This window comes from Rhincodon typus, chromosome 26 (assembly GCF_021869965.1).
Source record: "Rhincodon typus isolate 14 chromosome 26, sRhiTyp1.1, whole genome shotgun sequence".
Lineage (NCBI taxonomy): Eukaryota > Metazoa > Chordata > Chondrichthyes > Orectolobiformes > Rhincodontidae > Rhincodon > Rhincodon typus.
Window position 1 is genome coordinate 37,251,386 of NC_063357.1, and position 18,315 is coordinate 37,269,700.

Below are 18,315 nucleotides of genomic sequence, written 5' to 3' on the forward strand. Positions count from 1 at the left end.
TTGTCTTAAATGGCTGACCCCTTATTCTGAGGGCATGCTCTCCTTGCATGAAGGTCTCCTAAAGGGGAAACTGCCTCTAATAACTCCTAAGAAGCCTGTATGCTTCAATAAGGTTGGCTTCCATTCTTCAAAATTCGTGTGCGCAGGTCCAACCTACTCAATGTCTTCTCATAAGGAAATCCCAGGCCACACTGGGATCAGCCGAGTGAATTTTCTCTGGAACGCTAGTATGTCTTTTCTTGGGTAAAATGGACAGAAACTGTTCACAGTATTCCAGGTATGGTCCAAATAGTGCCTTGTACAGTATTAGCAAGGCACTCAATTTTTAATACTCCATCCTCTCAGAAGTAAAGGCCAACATTCCACATGTTTTTCCTATTACCAGCTGAATGCCAGCCTGGATGCTAGCATTTCATGATTTATGGACAAGGACTCCCAAATCCTCTGTGTAGCTTTCTGCGTTCTTCCACCATTCAAATAATATTCAGCTCCTCTATTGTTCCTGTCCAAAGTGCATAACCTCACGAGTTCAGTGACTGTTCATCACTTCTCAAAATATTAACTCTGTTTTCTTCAAAGGGTCTAGGCCCGAAACATCAGCTTTCCTGCTCCTCTGATGCTGCTTGGCCTGCTGTGATCATCCAGCTCTACGCCTTGTTATCTCAGATTCTCCAGCATCTGCAGTTCCTACTATCTCTACAATCCTCACCATTTGCTTTCCCATCTATTTTTCATGTCATCTGCAAACTTGGCTATAGTACATTTACTTTCCTCATTCAAGTTATTAATATGTATTGTAAATAACTGTGGCTTTAGCACTGTCTCCTGTAGTACTCCAATAGTTACTGAAAATGCCCTCTTATCCCACCTGGCTAACTATCAGAAGACAATCTCTATCGATGTTACTATACTACCTTCAACACCATGGGCTCTTATTAAGTAGCCTAATGCATGGTACCTTACAAAACATCTTTTGTAAATTCATCTACTGCTTCCCCTTCATCTATGCCGCTCATTAGTTCCCATAAGAACAGCGACAATGTCAGTCATGATGTAACCTTCATGAAGCCATGCTGACCCCCACTTGACTACATTGTATGTTTCTAAGTGCTCTCATACTGCGTCTTTTACAATCAACTCTTAACATTTTCCCAATGATAGATGTTACGCTAACTAGCTAATAGTTAGCTTTTTTTGTCTCCCGCCCTTTTTGAATAAGGCATGTTATGTTGGCAGTTTTCCAATCCTGTGGGACTTTTCCAGAACCTAAGGATTTTTGGAAAAGTACTGGTAGCGCATCCACTATCTCTGTGATTACTTCCTATACTGACATAGGGTGCAACCCATCAGGTCCAGGGTACCTTGTGGCTTTTAGCCCCATTAGCTTACCTCGTACTTTTGTATTTTTGCTTCCACAAACCCACACTCAGCCATCCCTGCCCGAGGTGATGGGGGTCGGTTGGTTCATTTGGCTGAACAGCTGGTTTGTGATGCAAAGCGATGCTAACAGCATTGGTTCTATTCCTGCAACAGCTGATGATACCATGAAGGACTCTCCTCGCAACCTCTCCTATTGCCTGAGGCATGGTGATTCTCAGTTTAAACCACTACCAGTCATCTCTTTCTCTCTCTGAAGAGAGAAGAGAGAACAGTCCTCTGGGACTGTGGTGACTTTCATTACAAACAGCTATTAATTTTACCCTTTTACATTTTTATCGTCCTTTGACTTTATTTGTTGCTTTCTAAAAACAAAATGTTGGTAAACTGTGTCCCCTTCTGTCCTACTCTGGCACCATTAATTCAATAGCTGCCCTACAATACAAACATAACCTTTTGATTTCTAGCCTACGTGTCCCTTCTTCAGAAGCCTCCACCCTTTTTTATAGTTTAGTACCTTTCTATAGCCCTAGTTATTTTATTTTTCAGGACACGTTTTGAGTCATTATCCTTTCATGTTCTCACACAGAACTTATAAATTATAACTGATACTTTCAAACTGTCCCCCTCTGTCACAGCAGTCTTATCCCCAACTTCATTTTTAAAAACTGATCAATTAATACTTATTTCCTTGTTATTCTATTTATCTAGGAAGCAGAGAGATCTGACGAAGCATATATACTTGCTATCTAGAGCACCCTGCTGTTTCTCCACATTTCTCTCACCTATCATGGAATTTTAAAACACAGGAGGCAGCCATTGGCTGATCATGTTGCGTCAGTTCTTTGAAAACAAAACTGTTCATTTAGTTTCAGCCTTTTCCCCTTAAATCTGAAAATTAATCCTCTCCAAATACATGTCTAATTGCCTTCTGAAGATTCATTTGGATTCTGATGCTACAACCCCTTTAGGTTGTGTTCCAGATAGATCTCCACCTCTGAAGTTTCATATCCACTATGTGATGCACCACATTACAGATCAAGAATTGTACTATTTTACTTTCTACTTCTGAACTCGATCCTTAACATCATTCCCCATTATAGAAACATACAAAAAAAAAACACCATTCAGCCCTTTGAGCCTTCTCCAATATCATCACGGCTGATCATCTAATTCACTACTTCGTTCTCGCTTTCTCCATATATCCTTTGACCCTTTTAGCCCTTAGGGCTATATCTAACTCTTTCTTGAAAACATTCAATGTTTGACCTCAACCGCTTTCTGTAGCAGAGAATTCCACAGGCTCACCACTCTCTGGGTGAAGAAATTTCCCCTTATCTCAGGTGATAAATGGCTGACCCTCACATCCTTACATTTTTGACCCCTGGTTCTGGGCTCCCTGTAATTGGGAATAATCAGACTGAATCAGTATTGGTAATGAAAGGCTCAACAGTGGATCAGGAAAGGCATTCAGGTGTTCACCGTCTGCTGCACCTGCATGCTTATTTTCAGTGACCGGTGTACAAGGACATCCAGGTTATCTTGTACCTCTCCCCTTCCTAATTTATCATCATACTGATCACTGTTTTTGCTACCAAGTGGATAACCTCTCATTTACCCACATTATACTACATCTATCATGCATTTGTCCATACACGCAACTTGACCAAATCACATTGAAACCTTGTGTTCAATCTCAGTGTAGTCAACTAACAGGTCAACAGTACTTCCAGCATAATTGGAGAACTCCGGATGAATTCGCATTGTGTCGAATTGGGTAACTAAAGGGTTCACAGTGGCACAGGGAAGTGTATGAAACTAAACTGTACCCAGTCTTTATCAATTGGTAAAAAAAAAAGTGTGGGATATGGGTGGCTTAAAGTGGTGTGAAAGAAACAAACTACCTAAAATTAGATAAGATTAAAAAAAACACTGAACAGAAAGACATACAAGCTTCAAGCTTTAATCTGAACAAAGTAAATACATGCCACAGTATGTCCTCTTTTACTTAATTTCCATAACAAAACTATGGCTTCTTCATTAAATAGATGTTATGATCCAGTATGAAGGGGCCTGCAACAAAGCAACATCAGCTCCAGTTTCCCTTCATGAAATAACAGCTAATGGTCTATTAGCAATTAAGCTAGCACCGAGGCTATTGACTCAACAGTAATCAAAAAACCACCAGAGTTTCCTGCAAGGAGACCAGCAATTTCCTGCCTAACTTCTCATAATGTCATGGGATACACTTGATCAATTCCTGGAGATTTATCCGCCTTTATGTTTTTTTAAGACCTCTAGCACATCCTCTTCTGCAATGTGAACTGTTTTAAAAACATCTATTTATTTCCCCCGAGTTCTCTAGCCTCCATTTCTTTCTCCAGAGTAAAAATTGACATGAAATATTCATTTAATACCTCTCCCATCTCCTGAAGTTCAACGCAAAGATGACTTCATTGATTTTTGAGGGGCCCTACTCTCTCTTGTTGCTCTTAATGAACTTGTAGAATCTCTTTGGATTATCCTTATCTGTCAAGGCTGTCTCATATCCCCTCTTTGCCTTCCAGATTTCTCTCTTAATACACTTCAAGAAATTCATTTGATTCCAGTTGTCTATATCCACTACATGATTCTTTTTTATTCCTCACTAGAATATCAATCTTTTTTCATCCATTGTTCTCTAATCTTACCAGCCTTGCCTCAACAACAGGAACATCACGAGAATTCAGAGGCATTATCACATTTTTGAAAGCCTTCCACTTGGCACATTTCCCTTTCGTGCAAAGTCTATTCCAGTCAACTTTTGAAAGTTCTTGTCTCATATCATTAAAATTTGTCTTACTCCGACTAAGAACTTTAACTTTTATGGAAGGCTTATTCGTTTCCATAACTATTTTAAAACTAATAGAACTATGATCGCTAGTCCAAAATGTTCCCTTACTAACATTGCAGTTACTTGCCCTTCTTTATTTCCTAACAGAAGGTCAAGTTTTGCTCCTTGTCTAGTAGGAATATTGATAAAGAAAATTTTCAACACATTTCACAAATTCCCCACCACCCAAACTTTTGACACTGTATCAGCCCACTTTTGTACTCAAAAAGGTACAATTAGTACAGTTTAGTTTTATTGGTATTCAATAAGAGGGGAAGATAATACTGGGTGAATGGTTTCCTGACGTGTCCAGGCTTTCTTTTAAAAGTGACTTAGAAACATCATTTAGAAAAGAATCCCCAGTATTTGGCAATTTTCTCCACAGAACCCTGTAGGTCTTCCAGGAGGTCACATCAGCTACAGCTATTTCTATAGCTGCATTCCAATGTTGCTCACTTTTCATTACTGGGGTAAACCAGTTCATGATTTTTAGGTACTGGTCAAATGAGAAAGGATCAAGCCACAGGCTGCCAGCCATCTGTCAGGAATATTTCTCAAAACATAAAAGTGTACAGCTTGTCTCATTGAATTTCTGCACCATTCTGCTATCTCATTCTTGTCACAATTTCCCTTTCAATCTAGTTTTGATACTTAATAAGCAAATTTAAATTGTTTCCAGTTTAGCTCTTCCTAACATTTCTTAGTGGAAGCTTATTGCACTTTTCTACGTAACTTTGAGAAAGTCAATTCTGCATTATAAATATAAGCGACAATGCCACATCGTGGTAATAGGAAGGTACTACAATATACCGTGAAATTAATAGCTATATGACAAAAATGGTTAGTCTTCACCATGGTGCCCAATAGCTAGCTAATGCTAATAGTTGTCAAATATGATCGTTTATGTTATACATGCAAAATCTTCAAAAATAATGTGCAACTAGTCCTGGTGTTAAATTTGGTACGACCTGGGGAAAACCCCTACTTCCTGCTGGCATTACTAGACATTTGGGTGGATATTTGCCCCAACAGATGCCAGCAGTTGTCAGGAATCTTTCATTCAACAATTGGCATTGTCTTTGTTACGTAACCCAGCCATAGCATCAGCTTCCTGTTTCCAGATTCCTGGTAAAGGATAGACATAAAGTGGTATGAGGCACCAGATCTATCAAAGAAAGAACTTCTGGTTAAAGGGAATCCAGTAGGCATCAATATAGTCTATTCCATTTGATTCAGCATTCATAGGAACAAATGGAGACCTGGAATGGCTGCATCCCAGATTCTGGACTTTGATCTAGCATGGGATCTGAAAAATGGAAGTGAGGCGGTGTACGCAAAGAGCAGGAAAAATAGCCTAGTCTCTTACACCAAGCAGGATGGGTGGAAATGTGCAAGGAGTGAGCAGCAAGGATGAGTTGCCTTGAAAATGGATATTGTGCCCAAAAATTTCAAGGATCTTAAAAGGACAGGAAAGGGAAGTGTAACAATCTATTCAGTCTCCAAGATCCACATTCTGACTTTCCCAGCATTCTTTTGCATAACACTTAGACCACACATCTTTCAGCTTCATTCATTCTTTTCTCTCCAGGCACCATGGGAGGCGATGACCTAGTGGTATTATCGCTGGACTGTTCATCCAGAGACCAAGATGACATTCTGGGGACCCAGGTTCAAATGCCGCCATGGCAGATGGCGGAATCAGAAATCAGAAATCAGAAATCAATATGTGGAATTAAGAATCTAATGATAACCATTAATCCATTGTCAATTGTTGGAAAAAGCCATCTGGTTCACTAATGTCCTTTAGGAAAGAAAGCTGCCATCTTTACCTGGTCTAGACTACATGTGACTCAAGACCCACAGCAATGTGGTTGACTCCGAACCGCCCTCTGGGCAATTAGGGATGGGCAATAAATGCTGCCTAGCCAGTGACGTCCTCATCCCATTAAATGAATAAAGAAATAAACCTCCTCATATTCCCATCTGAATAGCTAACAGTAACACTCACCCTCATCTTTCTGTCCTCTCGCGACCATGCCTCACAATTATCCTTTCCACCCATTCACACCAGCATGGTGTTTTTCTGCTGCTGTTGCTTCTGCTACTGACTTTGTTCCTTGGAGAACCAAGAGTGATAACTGTGAAGTGCAGATCAAGGGGAGTGAAGCAGAAGACAGGTAAACAGACTTCCAATTAATTGGAAATCATGTGTCAAGCAGTGACAGCACACTCACAGAAAAAATGCTGGGAGCGTTAGCTTCTCATCTAAGCAGTGCTAATGCTCCTCAGTTTACTTTCAAAAGCTTCCTAGCCTATCAGGAGCATTCCCCATTGTGCTCAGGAACTCCATAGGAATTTCCTGAAAGTTGGAAATCTACCTGGGTTAAACTTGAAAAGGGATAGGATCATGTCAGATGGATAACCCTTTGCCACTTTGCAGGACTTTACTTTCCTACCCTGCACCCACCTCCCCATGGCAGTCAAAATTCTACCCTTTGTTCTTCAAGGCTGAACAAACAATCAAAACGAGGGGCTGGAAAACAACTGGCAGCCACAGAAATGTGCCCAGCAGACAGAAATGCTTTTGCTAGGAAGGCTGGGGAGAAGAATGTTCAAAGAAGCAAAAAGGTGGTGAATACAAAAAAGTAAAATAAAAGCTTCAGATTTAACCTGTAGAAAGAGGCAGTGGTAAGAAAAATCTTGTATATTCATTAAATACTATTTGCAAAATGAAGAGTAAATATTTCTCTAAGCAAACACTTTATCCAGTAATTAATTTTCCAGAAATGATACTATGGCTTTTTTCATTAATTTATCCAATATAGTGAACAATGTCCAAAAGTATGGGGTGATTGTATATCGCAAATGTGAGAAACACGTCACATTACAGATCCAACTTCTGTACCAAGGTACTGAGATTAGTTATGGGAGCAAAGAAACCCCCATAACAACTTGGGACAAATCTGGACAAAAGGGACCATTCCAGATTTGCTACACTACTTATATGGTTCAGGGTAAACTCCAAACTCCATAAAAAACGATACAAATATCTCCAAATATAGGTTAAGTTGAAATTTCAAACCAAATACCTTGTATTTTGATTTCTTTCTTAGAATACTTTTACTGACAACTGGTGTTTCTGAACAATTCCTCTTTGTAGCCCTGGGTTCCATTTTCATGTCATCTCTACCAGCTTTGTTGCAACACTTAGCCATCTGAGCTGTTTGTCTTTCTTTTCCAAGCTGAATTTTCATACTTTTACTGGAAACGTCTTCAGTGTCATTCTTTGAAATTTCAGAAGTGACTTGCTTTCCGCTCTTAGTCGTACCATGTGCAGTAAAAAGCCTGGTGCTTCTGGTTGAAGATATTGCAATGGAGGGCTGAGAACTCAGCAAATTTTTTCTACTAGACCTTTTTAGGACCTATATACAAACAGGAAATGTGTGAAGCAGCACCGCTTAAAGGGGAAACAATCAATCAATGTCACAGCAAACTGTCACTATCGCATATAATCAAGAAATTGCACTACCATTCCATTTTGGGTCCTCTTGTGCAGGAAGTGCCAGCACTCAACAGTTCAAAACTCAGAAACTTAATGAAACTGAGCAATAAACTATACTAACTACAATTGTCAGATGCAATCTGTGAATACATTTCATCAGGCTGGTTCCTAGTGAGTGCAGCTGATTAGGAGAAATCATTCAATATACAGTGGTCAAGAGCCTTGCTTTTTTACCTTAGGAGCTATTTTAGAATGAGGGAGTCAAATCTCAAAAAGGTGAAACACAATAAATATTAGAGATGAACATTGGTTGAAACTTAAAAGTGAGATTCTATCAAGAATGCTTATCCAGTCACCAAAATGTGGTCTTTTTTCAAGATTACAACTGGATTTCTTCACATTGCAAACAAATTATCTATATGCATCAACACCAAAATAACTGTAGCTGAGTTAACCTGAAGGTGGTGGAAAGTAAGATACAAGAAAGTTTTGGAAAGAACGAGTATAAAGTGGGGAAGTGTGCAAATATCTGTCCAGTTTGGCAGGAAGGATGGAAAAGCATAATATTTTAAAAAGATGACAATATTGTGATTCAAAAGATTTGGATATCCTCACACAAATCAAAGAAAGTTAACATGCTGGTACATCAAGCACTAAGAAGGCAATGGTATGTCAAGCTTTTATTAAAAGGGGACTGCAGTATAAAAGAAAAGATGTCCTTCTGCAATTATAGAGGACACCTGTAAAACCACATCTTGGCATACAGACTACAATTTTGGTCTCCTTACCAAAGGAAGGATTATTTCCTTTGAAATCCTTAAAAGGATTTGTAACACATGTTTATTGGATTGATTCCTATTAGGACAGGTTGAGTAGAATGAGGGGGTGACCTAATGAAATTTAGAAAATTCTTAAGGGGGCTTAACAGAGTAGGTGCTGAAAAAAAAAACATGTCTTCCCAACTAGGGGGTCTAGAACTAGAAAACCAGCAGTGTTCCTCAGGGATCAGTGCTGGGTTCATCATTTATATAAACGATTTGGACCAGAACGTAGGAAAACATGGTTAATAAGTTTGCAGATGACACCAAAATTGGTTTAACAAACAGTGCAAGTTATCTAGAGAACAAAGGGATCTTGATTAACTGGGCCAGAGGACCAAAAAAAAAGGCAGGTGGAGTTTAGAATAGATTAGAATCCCTACAGTGTAGAAACAGGCCCTTCGGCCCAACAAGTCCACACCAACCCTCAGAGCATCCCACCCAGACCCATCCCCCTGTAACCCACCTAACCTACACATCCCTGAACACTATATGGGTAATTTAGCACGGCCAATCCTCCTAACCTGCACATCTTTGGACTGTGGGAGGAAACCGGAGCACCTAGAGGAAACCCACACAGACACAGGGAGAACGTGTAAACTCCACACGGACAGTCGCCCGAGGCTGGAATCGAACCTGGGTCCCTGGTGCTGTGAGGCAGCAGTGCTAACCACTGAGCCACAGATAAATTTGAGATGTTGCATTTTGGTAAGACAAACCAAGGCAGGACATACTCCCCAGGGCCCTACCACGAACTGTATGTCAAACAGAGAGACCTAGAGGTACAAGTGCATATAGTTCCCTGAAAGTGGCATCAAAAGGTAGACAGGGTGGTGAAGGAGGCATTTGGCACGCTTGCCTTCATGGGTCAGTGCACCGAGTACAGGAGTTGGGATGTCATTGTTACAGCTGTACAGGACACTGATAATGCCACATTTAGAGTACTGCAAATGATTCTGGTCACTCTGCTATGGGAAGGATGTTATTAAACTGGAAAGGGAGCAAAACCAAAAGGAAGGTTTGAATTATAAGGAGAGGCTGGAACTTTTCTCCCTTGGAGTGTAGGAAGCCGAAGAATGACCTAATAGAGGCTTATAAAATCATGAAGGGCATAGAGAAGGTGAATAGCCAAGGTCTTTTCCCCAGAAAAGTAGGGGAGTTAAAAACTAGAGCGAATAGGTTTAGGGTGTGAAGGGAAAGATATAAACGTGACTTAAGGGCAACGTTTCCACAGATAGGGTGTTACATATATGGAACAAGCCGCCAGAAGTGGTAGAAGCAGGTACAGTTACAACATTTAAAAGATATTTGGACAGGTACATGAGTAATTTTAGAGGGATACGGGCCAAAAGCAGGCAAATGGGCCTAATTCAGTTCACATGGATGAGTTGGGCTGAAGGGCCTCCTTCCATGCTGTATGAATCTATATACTCAGAATGTGGGTTAGCCGTTTAAAATGGAGATGAGGAGAAATTTATTCACTTAAACAATTGTAAATCTTTGGAATTCTCTACCCCACAGAGCTGTGGATGGTCAGTCATTGACCTCAACCTTAAATATGCTCAATGAACTTCTGGTTACTAAGGGAATTAAAGGACCTGGCAGTACAGTAGGCAAGTGAATGCAGAGGTTAAGTCATGATCTTATTGAATAGTGGAGAAGACTCAAGCAGTCCTATCACGTTCTTCAGTTCCTACTACTTAAGTATTTAAGATAACATCAACAGTGATCATCCATCAATACTGAAGGATGGGTGAGGGGTAACTTTAAAGAACAACCTGCTAAAGAAAAACATCAAGACTTTGCTGTCAATGGAGGAGATAAAAGTACAAAGGACCATTCTGCAAGCACTGTGTACGTGTAGCAGGCAATTGGTGAAGATCACTACTTCATAGAATACATAATTTCTGCATGCTACATTGTACCAATAACTTCTCCAGTTTGGATTTGTCTCAAGATAAGAAGTAAATGACGAAAAGAAATCCCTAAAATTATACAACAGAACATATTAGTCCTTACATCAGTGTGATTTGCTTTCTTTCCATCCTCATCTTCACTTTCTTCTGCAGAGGATCCCTGCTTATCTTGCTGGAGTAAGGAGTTCACAAATTCTCTAGCTATCATTTCCACCTAAGAAGGAAATTAAACGAGTATAAGGGGGTGAAAGAAAACAGGCTCGAAGTTGCAGGTTATCAGAATATAGAAACAGAAGCAGGCCATTTAGTATCTCAGTCTTCTTCTGCTACTCATCGATATCACTGATCTGTGACCCAACTTCTGACCTTTTCCCTTCATAGTCCAGTGATCAAAAAGAGAAGTTAAAAATTTAATATGGAGTTAGCATAAATTGCCATTGCAGAAGAATGTTCCAAACTTCGATCACATTTTGTGTATTGAAGTGCTTCTATATTTAACTCATGAAAGATTTGATTTCGGATTTTATACTTCCTACTTGCTTCCTGATCCTAGATTTCCCAACCAGAAAACACAGCTCAAAATGCTTAAATTAAACGTGGTAAAGACTACAGTCACAACAGATTCAACAATGTAAGACTATAAACATTTGGTTAGTTCAAAACATCAACTAAATGATTTGGCATTTTGAACTTTCATACAACTCTATGTTGTAATTACTGTCCCAAGTCCTATTTCAATGGGAACAGACTCCGTGGTATCAAATTACTCAATCTGTCAAAAATGTTCTCAGATCTAATGTCATTGCAAGTCTATTCAGTTAGTTTCAACTAGCCCCATTTACCTCTCCCCATAGAAAACAGACATCAAATGGTCTTCAGGTAACTGACTAAGTGTTTGTTGTGATGTGCCAGCTGTTTTTACATTCGAAAGGTAATTCTAGAGACCAGGCACATTCATCGTAAGCGGTTTCATCTGGGTCTAATCATGTCATTTTGAGACTGTCCTTCTCTCCCAGGAATTTAAGCAATAGATCAGAGTAGGCTGGAGTACTCGCACCCAGCAATTGCTTTTTACATCTTTCTACTTGCCTTTGGACAAAGAAATCCTTCTGTACTATGTTAGGGATTAAGAATCATGAAAGTAAAATGTATGAACATTTTCTTCCTCAAACTTAACTAGCATTTGATCTAATGGAGAAGGATGAGCAAAAACAAAACCACCCAGATTTGAAAGAACTATGCCCACATAGTGATCAAGCTAATGCTTTAACAAATTAGTAAGTTCCCCTTGTCTCCTTTCCATGAATTGACTGAGAAATGAGGTTCTGAATGTAGGTAGTCAAGAATACACAGCAATAGGAGTCACAATTACTAATATTTTAAATGATAAGCCTTCCAGTGATTCAGGAAGAATTCTTATTCTGAAAATAAGTCATCCTTAACTCATTAACAGGAGTAACTGTCTGCTTAAAAAATATTTCTAAAACAACATCATTCCTAAGTTAGCAATTGTTATTTGCAAAATTCCAAGTTGTTAATTCAAATATTAAGAATACGTTAAGAAGGTTGAAAAATGAAATTAAAATTGTTATGTTTGGTGTGTAGGTATAGCATTCAAAAGATATTTATTCTAGAACAATGAGTACAATGAAACAACTAAGCAATTGGTTAGTACTGAAGCACAGCATGAGACAATCCCAACACATGGACCCATGGAGTGATGAGAAGTTGGTTTGCTTGATTGTTCCACTGAATGTCCAATGCCAACAGGCACAATGGGGAACACTGAGGCCACGCTGGAGCAGAATAAAAGAGATTGATATCAATATTAAATTGTAGCAGCATATTTATTGTGAATAATTTAAAACAGATTATGAGCACTCTGGCTTTAACGCCATAACAACCAAATCAATTCCTTCACCTACTTAACACAAACAAATTGCGAGGATCATAGATCATATCCATGGAAGGAACGCAAAAAAAAAAAACAACCAGACTTACTCTCCACTTTGTGAATTCTTTCAGAGAGTTCGGACCATATTTTATTTCAGCAATTGCACATTTCACAAAGTCTTTTTTAATAGCATTGATCTCAGCAGCTGTTGGGAGGAGTTCAAAGAACCGGATCTTGTAATTTTTCTCCCAAAAATTAGTTACCTGTAGAAAAGCAAAACAAAGGACTGATACTCTGAAAATGTACACTGGCACATTCTTTCAAGAGTGTTAAGGCTTGTTTAGGAACATACCAATAAGTGAGAGGGAAAACAACACAGGAACTGTGCATGGAAAATCAGTTAAAATCGTGAATTTAAAAGGTCTAACCATGTATTATGTATACACACCTTGTAACAATACAAAATAATTAAAAGTCTAATATGTACTTGACAACATTACCTCACTATCTACTTTCTGATGTATTGAGGATACATTGTAAATTTCTTAACTAGAGTCTAACCGTGCTAACTCTTAAAATCAATTTAAATCAAGCCCTAGCTTCATCAAGGAAAAAAACTGTTATTTTAATACCATGCACTCACTTGAGACATTAGCTTCTGGCTGTTGATGAACTTCAGATGATTTGCAGTGGATGTTATATCTTTACCATTGAGTTGTCGAAGATTGGGCAGCAGGTACATTACCTTGTAAATGTCACAGATCTGGAAAGAAATAAAGATTTACATGTCAGTTATATAACAGTATTACAAAATCATGAGACAATAATATACAGAATTCTTCCTTTAATGCTTTCTTCTTGCTTTTGCTGCATTATTAATAATTAGTTATCTATAGAACTCTAGATTTAGATGGCCTTCCTTTTTCCTTCATGGAAGATAACATAGGACACAAAGAGGTAAAACCAAATAAAATACAACTTATAAATCAACCCATTTCCATTGGGGCATCACAACACTAGCAGGACAATGAAAAAGACAGCAGAAATGCATTAAATAGACAAATGATAAAATAAGATGATTTTCTGGTTCTGCAAAAGAACGATTTATGTAGCCATTTAAAACAGGAAGTTATGCAAATTTAAATCTAATTGAAACAATGTCAAGAGTTTATCACAAATCATATTTTTTTCAACTCAATGTGTTTTCAATCACTTACTGTTAAGTACAAGTTATCTTCACAATTGAGATCCTCAAGATTCTTAAACTGGTTCAGTGTTGTAATTTGTTCCATATCATTATTGGCACAGTTGAGAAGTCTCAAGTTGGTAAGTCCCAGATTGTTTGGAATTTCTGTCAGCAGATTTCCAGACACATCAAGTTCCTCTAATGTCCGTAGCTGGGAAAATAACTTTGGATCTAAATCACTGGTTTTCAAATTCAAGTTGGAAAGACTGAATAAAAACAGGGGGAAAAATTGACCGATTAAGTCTGAACAACAACGAAGTTATCAATTCCACTGAAATTTGCTCAAGTTCTACGCAAGCAGTTTCCTGTGTTGCATGTCAATTTGCTTCAACAGACACGCATTTCATTTGTACATCATAGTTGCACATTTTAGCACTTGCTTTTACATTAAATATATTTACAAAGGCATAATAAAAGTAAATTGTTCTACGGCTTTTACTTCAACTATCAAAATAATGCCTGTCTATCATCACCCTCCCATAACAATCCAGTATCCATTAATTAAAGACGTAAAACAAAATCTGGGATCAGTCATAAATAATTTATGAAACCACTGTTATTTTTCCATAGCTGAAAGTCAATTCAAAGTCACACATAAAACCACAATTTACCCAAGTGATTTTAACAGTGAATCAAAATTGAAAATACTGCAGCCATCTTTATGATGATGTTTGGATAGTCTTTTATTTACTGATACATATGAGATGCAAATTACTTTGAGAATGTTTTATGAGAAAGTTGTAATGTTACATCAATTGTACTTACTTGATTTTCTTGATTTGACCCAAATTGGAGCATTTTGGGGTTCCTTTTTGAAGCAACAGTTCTTTTGTGACCTTCGTCATTCTTTAAATTGTTTTCTAGATATCCAGAAGTCTGTTCAGAGATATTATCCCTTCACTCACTCAAATCTAAGCAACAAAGAGCAAACATATTGCATTGGAAGGTCTGTAAAGCAATGTCTAGCCAAAGTTATTAGACAAAACCAAATTCTCCTGGTCTGAAAATTAATTAAGTAATTTAGTTGAAGTTTATTCAGGTCTAAAGAACTGAAATTCCAACTGTTTCCAGACATCTTTGCAGTGATTGTTACTGCTGAGTTCACGATAATTAGGTCTAAAGATTTTGCTACAGCAAGGGGGCAAGATGGGAACAATAGGTCTGTGCCTCAATGTATTAAATGGAAAAGCCATGTTGCCATTAAAGAGGCCAAGCCTAATAAATTATATAGTACTCAACACTGAACGGAACACGATTTAAATATACCAATTAATATTAATAATTTAGAGGTCAATGACATTCTAATATTGGTTCATAGAATCCCTATTAGTGTTAATTATTGGTGCTTAGTTTCTTAATTTTTTTAAAATGTTTTATTCATGCCCTTTTCATTGAAGCTCTACATACCATTTTTGTTTGTACTGTTGCAGGTACAGTTTCCTAGGATGAACAGATTCCTCAATAAAATCATTTTTGTGCTCTCTCAGAACAAAAATATTATTCGATAGGAATACAGAATTTCAAAAACCATCGATGTCTATGGACAAGTGCAGGTTCTAAGTATGATCAGGTTAAAGTTTGCATTTTATGTTTTAACAGATGAAGCCATGCAATGTTATTTCTAGATGTTTGCATTAAAAAGAATCCATCTATAATCTAAACCTGTATCTTCCTAAACCTAATTATTCATATTTAAGTAAATAAAGAGGATGACAGAAGTGCCACCACTTTCATTGTTTTCTACAGCACCCCTTCACCAACTTGATGACCTTGTAATTTTATTTTCTCAATGCAAGTGTCTTGTACTTTGGGATAACTCTGAAATCACTCTCCATTTGCTAATATACAATGCTCTTAATAAGAAGACAATCACATCCAAAACACCAGATGTTAATCATGAGATACATCAGCATTAAAATTCTTCAGGGTCTCACACTAAAATGTTCTGATTCACTGATTTTAATCAAGTGGCTTACATGATATAAATCAAGACTTTGGGAATCACAATGATCTTATGCGACGTTACCTTGTATGTGCTGTAAATTACTGCTTACATTGAAACAGCTCAATTTGTTTAAATGATGTGATTCAAAAAAAAAGGTCAAATTAGCAAGTCATCCTAAAAGTTGGTCTTTTACAAAATAATACAATTGTCAGGCTGATTGCACATTAACCACTCCGATACAATCCCCTACTAAATAGAAATTGTTAACATTGACAAAAATTCAAATGACCCACTCATTATCTATATTAACTCTAATTATTGCTCATTACATTTTGACTACTAAAGCAATTTGAATACTATTATCTTTCATCTTCTGAGGTTCACATCGAATGATCAGAAAAAGAAGTTTTTGTTTTTATACTTGTTAATACTGTAATAGAGTATTAAGATGAAGTGTTTTTGTTTCCTTATTGCAGATAGAAAACACCACAGTTAAAGTGTTATAAATGTGCTTAACACGAATAAATCTAATGACTTTAAAAAAGTTGTCAGCTGTGGTTCAGTCAGCAGCACTCTAGTCAGAAGGTGGTGTGTCCAAGTTCAGAGACTTGAGCATAAAATTCTATTAGGCACTCCAGTTCATCATTGAGGGATTTATCATGTTGGAAGTCTCATATTTCAGTTAAACAATGCAAGTTTTCATGAGCAACAGGGGCAGAACATTTTTTTGTTTGCATAGTTTCCCACAGACTTTGTGAAATTTTCTACAAGTATAGTCAAAGTGTCATAATGTGTCAAAACCGATCCTTTGGTCCAACTCGTCCAAGTTTCCCAAACTAGTCCCACTTGCCTGCATTTGGCCCATATCCCTCTAAACCCTTCCTATTCACGTACCTGTCCACATGTCTTTTAAAATGTTGCAACTAAACTTGCATTTACCACTTTCTCTGGCAGTTCATTCCAGATACGAACCACACTCTACGTGAGAAAGTTGCCCCTCAGGTCCCTTTGAATTCTACACTCTCTGCGAGTAAACAGCAAGGAAGTTATTCAAATCAATATTAAAGGAAATAAATTGACTCATACAAATTAGACTAAAAAGGCCATAAAAACAAAAACTATTAAAGTTGTCTTTATGTTTACAAAGATCTGCAACATCAATTTTACTCGTGGGAATGAGACTTCAAACCCAAAGTTAACTTTCAGAGTCAGAAGTTCTTTAGTAGGAAGGGTGAATTAATAGCACTGATAACATGCTTACCCCTGACTGAACTAGGCTTGAGTTTTTCCCAACAGACCTTGGGTAATTAACCTAAATTCACATCTTAACAGTGATGCCTGTGCAGGTTAACTGTGATGAGTGCAACAGCATTTCCTGTGGCAATAAAAGGCTTCACTGACAGCATATTTCACCCTTTACTGTGCAGATCACAGAAGTGTTATGGCACAAAGGCCTTTTGGCCTATCATGGCTATACTAGCTCATTGAATGAGCATTATTACCTAGTGCCAATTCCCTTCATTCTGTACCCTTGTACATTACTTTTATCTAAATAATCATGCAATGCCCTCTTGAATGCGTCAATTGCACCTGCCTCCGCCACACTTCCAAGCAGTGCACTTGACATCCTAACTATTCAGAGTGAAAATGTTTTTCCTCACTATACCCTTGCTTCTTTTACAGATCTCTGAATCTTCTTACAAGCAGGAACAGTTTCTCCTATCTACTCTATCTAGCCTACTCAGAAGTTTGAGCTCTATCAATTCTCCTCAACCTGCTTCTCTCCAAGGAGCACAGTCCCGATTTCTTCAATCCATCCTCATAACTGAAGTTCCTCATTCCTGCAATAATTCTTATAAAATATTCTGCACTCTCCCCAATGCATTCACATCCTTCCTACATTGTAGCACCCAGAACTGCACACAATACTCCACCAAGTGTCTGATACAAGAGACAACACAATGTGGAGCTGGACAAAAACAGCAGGTCAGGCAGCAATGAAGCAGGAAAGTTGACGTTTCAAGTTGGGACCATTCTTCAGAAATGGAGAGGGGAAAGGGAGCTGGGAAATAAATAGAGAGAGGAGGGGTGGAGCTGGGGAAAGGTAGATGGGATGGAGGTAGGTGGATGCAAGTAGGGGGTAGTGGGGATTGGTCGGTGGGAAGGGTAGGGAAGAAGGTGGACAGATTGTATCAGGTCAAGGAGGCAGGGACGATAGGGAGGTTTGGACAGAGGATGAGGCCAGGGGTGAAGTCTATGTTAAGGCCATCGGGCTGTAGGCTCCTGAGGCGGAATATGAGGTGTTGCTCCTCCAGTTTGTAGTGGTGTCATTTTGGCACTGGAGGAGGCCCAGGATAGACATGTCATCAAGGGAGTGGGAGGGTGAGTTAAAATGGTTGGCAACCAGAAGGTGTTGTCGATTATGGCACACAGAGCGCAGATGCTCCATTAAACGGTCTCAGAGTCTGCGCTTGGTCTCACCGATGTAGGGGAGGCCACATCGGGAGCAACGGATACAGCAGACCAGGTTGGAGGGTGTACAGGTGAACCCCTGTTGGATGTGAAAAGTTTGCTTTGGGCCTTGGATAGAGGTGAGGGGGGAGGTGTAGGAGCAGATGTAGCACTTCCTGCATTTGCAGGGAAAGATGCTGGTCTCTTTGGTCTCCCTCCTGTAAGAATGCGATCCCTTACTCCCAATTCCTCCACCTCTGCTCCCAAGATGGAGCATTCCACTCCCAGACATCC

General features: G+C 38.6%; 1 protein-coding gene across 1 annotated transcript in view; it reads right to left on the reverse strand.

The window, feature by feature from the left end:
- lrwd1 (leucine-rich repeats and WD repeat domain containing 1) overlaps positions 1-16,512 on the reverse strand; it is a 46,722-nt gene extending 30,210 nt beyond the window's left edge. The window contains exons 1-7 of the mRNA XM_048612628.1: positions 16,465-16,512; positions 14,391-14,536; positions 13,597-13,831; positions 13,023-13,142; positions 12,487-12,642; positions 10,589-10,699; positions 7,339-7,671 (exon numbers count right to left, since the gene is read on the reverse strand). Of these exons, the coding sequence (XP_048468585.1) occupies positions 7,339-7,671; positions 10,589-10,699; positions 12,487-12,642; positions 13,023-13,142; positions 13,597-13,831; positions 14,391-14,470 (1,035 nt within the window). The 5' untranslated portion in view covers positions 14,471-14,536; positions 16,465-16,512. The remainder of the gene's footprint in view (positions 1-7,338; positions 7,672-10,588; positions 10,700-12,486; positions 12,643-13,022; positions 13,143-13,596; positions 13,832-14,390; positions 14,537-16,464) is intronic.
- Positions 16,513-18,315: the final 1,803 nt, after the last annotated feature.